The sequence below is a fragment of the Crocodylus porosus genome, unplaced genomic scaffold (genome assembly GCF_001723895.1).
Source record: "Crocodylus porosus isolate Cpor-Errol unplaced genomic scaffold, CroPor_comp1, whole genome shotgun sequence".
Lineage (NCBI taxonomy): Eukaryota > Metazoa > Chordata > Crocodylia > Crocodylidae > Crocodylus > Crocodylus porosus.
In genome coordinates this window covers 51984475-51989922 of record NW_017728909.1, presented here as the reverse complement: position 1 = coordinate 51989922, position 5448 = coordinate 51984475, and the positions used below count along the sequence as shown (strand labels likewise).

Below are 5448 nucleotides of genomic sequence, written 5' to 3'. Positions count from 1 at the left end.
AACAATGATTGACAGCTCCGCAGGTCACCCAGGGGGCAAGGACTGGGTGAGCCTTGGAAATTTCCACTCACAGCTTCAAACTGCGCATGTCAGTTTAACTTCTTCTGTGCTGGCAGCACATACTCAAAAAATTTCCATGACAGATAGTTAGAACATAGAATAATCAAGGAAAGTAAACCAATTTCATTATTTACCTTTCAGAATTGCTGTTTAAAAATTTGGACAAATTCATCTGCTTGAAAGAATTGTTGGTGTATGCACAGAATGATCAAAATGTGTTTGATATTGTGCCTAGTGGCTTCAGAAATCTCCATTGCATAGAGAGATTGTTGATCAATAATGTGCACTTTTGAAATGGTTTTTCCAGGCTGCGTAAGTGCACCTTTGAACCTTTTTGACAATCATGTTTGGGTAGAGCTCTCCTGCAGAAAAATAATTGTCTTGAATTCTTCTCTAGGGATAACACTGCATCCTTCCTTCAGTTGTCAAGAGAATCGCACTCTTTTCTCCTTTGTTACTATCCCCCATTTTTTAGCTTGGACTTGTCATTCCAACAAATTAGAAACCTTCTGAACCTTTCATTGTTATGTCTTAATTGATCAGGAGGAAGAATTGGCATAGAGCAGGGATAAGCAATTATTTGGGCCAGAGGGCCACTTGGAGTGAATGTTGGTGAGCTGTCCTGGGCTGGGTCAGCACCCCTCCTCTGCAGCAGCTCACCAAAATTGCCTAAGTGGCCCAAATAATTGCCCACCCCTGGGTTAAGGGAACCTAACCTTTGTTCCCCACTTCTCCCTGCACCACCTCCCCTGGCATGCAGCCGGGCCGGACCAGTGCTGCACTGTTCCTGTGCATTGCCTCGGGCCACATGGGATCAGCTGGAGAGGCACTTGCCTGACCCGGCTGTGTGCCATGGACTTGGGGTCAGGCAGGAGCTGCTCCAGCTGCACCCATGTTGCACAGCCTGAAGCAGCACACAGAAACACAGCATGGCATCATGTTAGTGGTGCCCATGCCCCCACCATGCTATAGCCCAGTAGAGCCCAGATAACCTGCAGGTCCTGGCTCTCTTTCCCTCCCCCACCAGTGGGAAGAATTTTACCTGAGTTTTGACTCGCCAGGGACTGGGCTGTCTGGTCTGCGCAGGGTCACTGGGTTGCAGCTGCACTCAGACAGCTTTGCTGGGCAGGAGCTCAGCGCCCCCTGCCTTGGAGCATATGAAGGGAGCTAGGGGGTGGGGAGTGGCTGGTGTTACTGCAGCTACAGCTCAGGGAAGGGAGAAGGGCAAGAGCCACTGAAAGCCAGGGCAGCTGCAGGCCACATACACCCCTGGCCTAGAGGAACTGGAGGCATTTATTTAAAAGGCTTCTATGGCACTCTGATTCTGCTAAACCCTGGGGGGGGAGGCAAAATTGGGAACTGAATTCATATCACCTACATAACCACTATAATAAGCAAGTGACCTAGTCATTGTTTTCATGCCTCATTCTGTACCCACTGAAATTGGTTGGGGTTTCTTTCTAAGAGTTGTATTTTACAAAAATATACATTTTAGCTACTTATAACTTAATTAAAATAGAAGGCTATCATTTGAATCTGCCAACATAAAGATATGTTATGATTAGGATAACTCCAGATTATTAACTGATTCTTGGTGTTGCTATTCTGGTGGCAGTTGTAATGCATATATGAAATTCTAGGTCTCTGTCACACCTAGGAAATCTAAATATGTGACACAGATACAGAATTAAGGTGTCACAGGCCAGCTGGGCACTGTGAGTGTATCAATTTTATCACCAGCCAACTGAGCTGTTTGATTCAGTTTTGGATCAAGGAGGCAAAGTTGGGAGTGAAGTGAAGGCAAATTTATTATAGCTTACACACACAGAACAGTTAACAGAAAGATAAATGCAATAAGCGGATAATGCAGTATTAAAGAGCTAATAGTAAATAATAACAACAGAGATCAATTCTGTCACAGGCCAGCTGGGCACTACAAGGGTACTAGCCACTGGGCTGTTCAAAACAACAGATAGACAGATATGGGTTGGCAATTTATCGATAGTCCCTCAATGCCAGGTACACGTCAAGTGATTCCAGTGAAGTCAGGCGTCCCTTGATCAATGTCATCAGAGGGTTCCTGGGGAAGGTCCCTTGATCAGGATCTGATCCTCACTCACAACAGGAGTCTGGGGTCCGGGCGTGGGACAGAAATGACCATTCTGCTCCCTCCTTCCTGCTGGTTACCTGATGCACGTGCTTTTTATACCTAGTCTTATGTTAATCTGATGGCCTCAGAGCCACTGATAATGTTGCCCTATAGCTGTTACCCTATGGGATTGAAAGGTGTTAAAATTATCATAAAAGGTTACTACCCAGACTAGGGTTTATCCAATAAGCAAATTATGATTCAGCACCTTTTAGGTTTGAAATTGACATTGCTTTGCCTAAGTTCCAACCCCTTTTAGGCTTCATTTGAATATGCTTTCTTGGGATGTGTTTTCTTGGAATGCGTTGGGTGTGCCAGGCAGTTAGATCCAGTTTTATCATCAAGGCTGAACCCTGAGCAAAAAACCGTTGGGTCTGCTAATCTTACAGCTACAGCTTTGCCTATGGGGCCCAGTCAGTTTCACAAACAGTTAATTTTACAATTTTGGTTAAATTTATGACAGACAAGTTACATTTTCAGTTTACAAATTTACAAGCTTTATATGAACTAGTATTACCTGTTTAGGCAAAATACCAAATACCTCCAAGAAACACATTTTATTGCTTATTAATCCCTCTGGTTCTGGCTGTTACATTAGGGATGCAGCAAAGAGGGAGAAGCTAGAAAAATATTGAATCCTCTGTTAAGTGACTCAAGGGATTAGCAAAAGGATTTTTTAATAGGAAGTGATTTGTCTAATGTTATTGGAAGAGAATTGCAATCTGCATATGTGAAAATATACCATGGTCTGATAGTAAACTATTTTTTAACAGGAGAAGGCAAAACTTGTTTTAGTGGTTAAAATTTAGATAAGAAGTTAGGCAGGCTGAAACGTACAAATACAGTGTAGATTTTTAACAGTGGAAATTAAAGAATCATTGGAAGAACTCACTTAGGGATGTAATGACATTTTGCATGATGAAACTTTAGCTTAACTCTTTTCTGAAATATATGCTGTAGCCCATAAAATGTTTTGGGCTTCTCTTCCTGTTGAACTAGTCTAAAGAATGGAGACCTAAGCCTACAAATAATAAACAGAGGGTGACCTGGATAAAGGCCTAGGACTGGGTGAAAATACTGGAAATCTGAGCAAGGTTGTAAGAGGGAAGCTAGCAGGACAGTTGGCTAGTCATCTAAACTGCCTAAATACTAATGGAAGGCGTATAAGGAAAAATCTGAAGTCTTAGCATATACACAAAAATATAAACTGTACTGAAATAGTTCGTGATTTTGAAGAAAGGAGATCAAACAGAATAAAATAATTGGAGTTCAAAAGGGCAAACTTTTACAAATTGGTGGGAGGCAAATCTAAGGGAATAAAACCTTGCTGAGCTGGTTGGTCCTTAGAGACTTCTAAGAGCACACTGTCCTATTGAGAAGAAAGGATTGAAAGCTTAGCAAGAGACATGGTTAGCTAAAACATGAAACCTAAAATGGGAATGTTACAAAAAGTGGAAACTTGGCTAAATGACTAAATATGAATCTAGGAGTATAGTATGAGTAAAATTTATCAGAAAGGTCACCGCATAAATTGTGACAGTGCTTGCAAAGAATGTGAAAGACAACAAAAGAGCTTGCCATATCAATACATTAGAGATGAGAAGGAGACCACAGAGTAGGGACTTACCTAAATTGTGATTTCATGGATTTTTGTGGAAACTGAGAAATCGTTGCCGGCAAAATCCTTGAAAAAAAGAACTTAATAAAAATAAGACTTTTATTAAGTCTTCCCCTCCCCAGTGGGTCTTGCAGCCCACTGGGGAGGGGAAGGTGCTGGCTGGTGGAGTGGCATGAAGGGGGCAGCCCCTCCTCCCTCTTTCCTCCCCTCCCCAGGGGTTCTCCAGCAATTAGTGCTGAGAAGCAGGGCTGGATGAAGGGCAGCCAGCAGTCAAGATGGCAGCTGTCCCCTTCTTGTCATCAACCTCTGCCCCCCGCTCCCTATAAAATGGGCAGTTCGTGCCAGGACAAAGCTGTGAAAATGGCTTTTGTCTCACTGCTACTTAAGTAGGTCCCTACTAATGAGCATGTAGGTCCCTTGCTGAATGTGGATCAAATAAAGAAGTTGTGGTGAAAGCTGACACGTTTAATGCTATTTTACCTCATAAAAATGGTAAATTGTCAAATGACTGGTACAATTAGTCTAGGCAGATACTTTCAACTACTTCCTGTCTTGTATTCATCTATTATGGGTTGAGTTAAACACTGTTGAAACCAATGGCTAAACCTCTCCTTAATTTAGGGCAAATATAATAATGTGATTTTTTTTTTTCTGAGAGGAGTGCAGTGCAAGAAGTCAGGGTTTTTGTTCCTTTCATGTACGGATCCTCAAAGGAGGTGAAGTTTTGTGGGAGCAGGGTAGGTTCCTGAAATGCTATCATTCTGTGTGTTCACTTTAAGTCCTTGCTAACTATCTTTCCTCCATGTCTTTTGAAATAAATTTACAAGTAGGGCTAATAAAGGCTTAGGCTTATTGATCCTGTATCATCATCTATTTATTGTAAAATGTTTTGTGTTTTAACAGCTGAATTTATTCAGAGCTTTCAGAATCTGTCCATTTTTCATCTGGACCATTTGGACTACTTTGACTGTAAACCTCTTCTGGCTGCAATTTCTTCTTGCAAGAATCTAAAAGAAATCAGGTTAACTGGATCATTTTTCAGAGATGAAGACATATCTTTTTTTGGTAGGAAAACTCATTTAACATAGTAAATAAGTTGCATAGTGTGACTATTTCCCTTTTCTGAAACTCAGTGGGTGCATCTACAAGTACCATTAAAGCAACGTGATAAACTGGTGCAGTTTGAGCCAGACTTCAACATGTTGTCTTACTGGCACGTGTAGATGCTCAAACTGCTGTGGTCCAGGGCATGTGTACAGACACGGTGCTTGGGGCTCTAGCAGTTTGACCCAGGACGGAGCAGCACCAGACTGGCAGGGGACCTGGGGGTCAGCCCCAGGCTCTGGGAGGTGGCGTTGGGGCTGGTTGGGACATGAGTGCTCCAGCATGTGGAGCTCTGGCTAGGTGACAGGGAGGGGTCTGGTTCCCTGCTGCCTGGGCTGACTGGGTGCAATGTGTGCCCAGTGTGGCGAAATGCCGGGCTAGCGGCTCCGGCACCGCTTAGGGGAGCCGCGGGCTTTGCGGAGTTGTGCGAGCGCGCGGCTTGTGGGGCGGGATTGAGGTAGCTCTTAGCCGCCCTCGAGATTCGCCGAGTTGGCACAAGTAGACGACTTAGAGTAAG

At 43.4% G+C, this 5448-nt stretch overlaps 1 protein-coding gene across 1 annotated transcript in view; it reads left to right on the top strand.

Moving 5' to 3' along the window:
* The window catches only part of LOC109307692 (baculoviral IAP repeat-containing protein 1-like), a 28361-nt gene that overhangs the window by 16778 nt on the left and 6135 nt on the right, over positions 1-5448 (top strand). Inside the window, 2 exon segments of the mRNA XM_019531708.1 lie at positions 202-348; positions 4731-4892. Of these exon segments, the coding sequence (XP_019387253.1) occupies positions 202-348; positions 4731-4892 (309 nt within the window).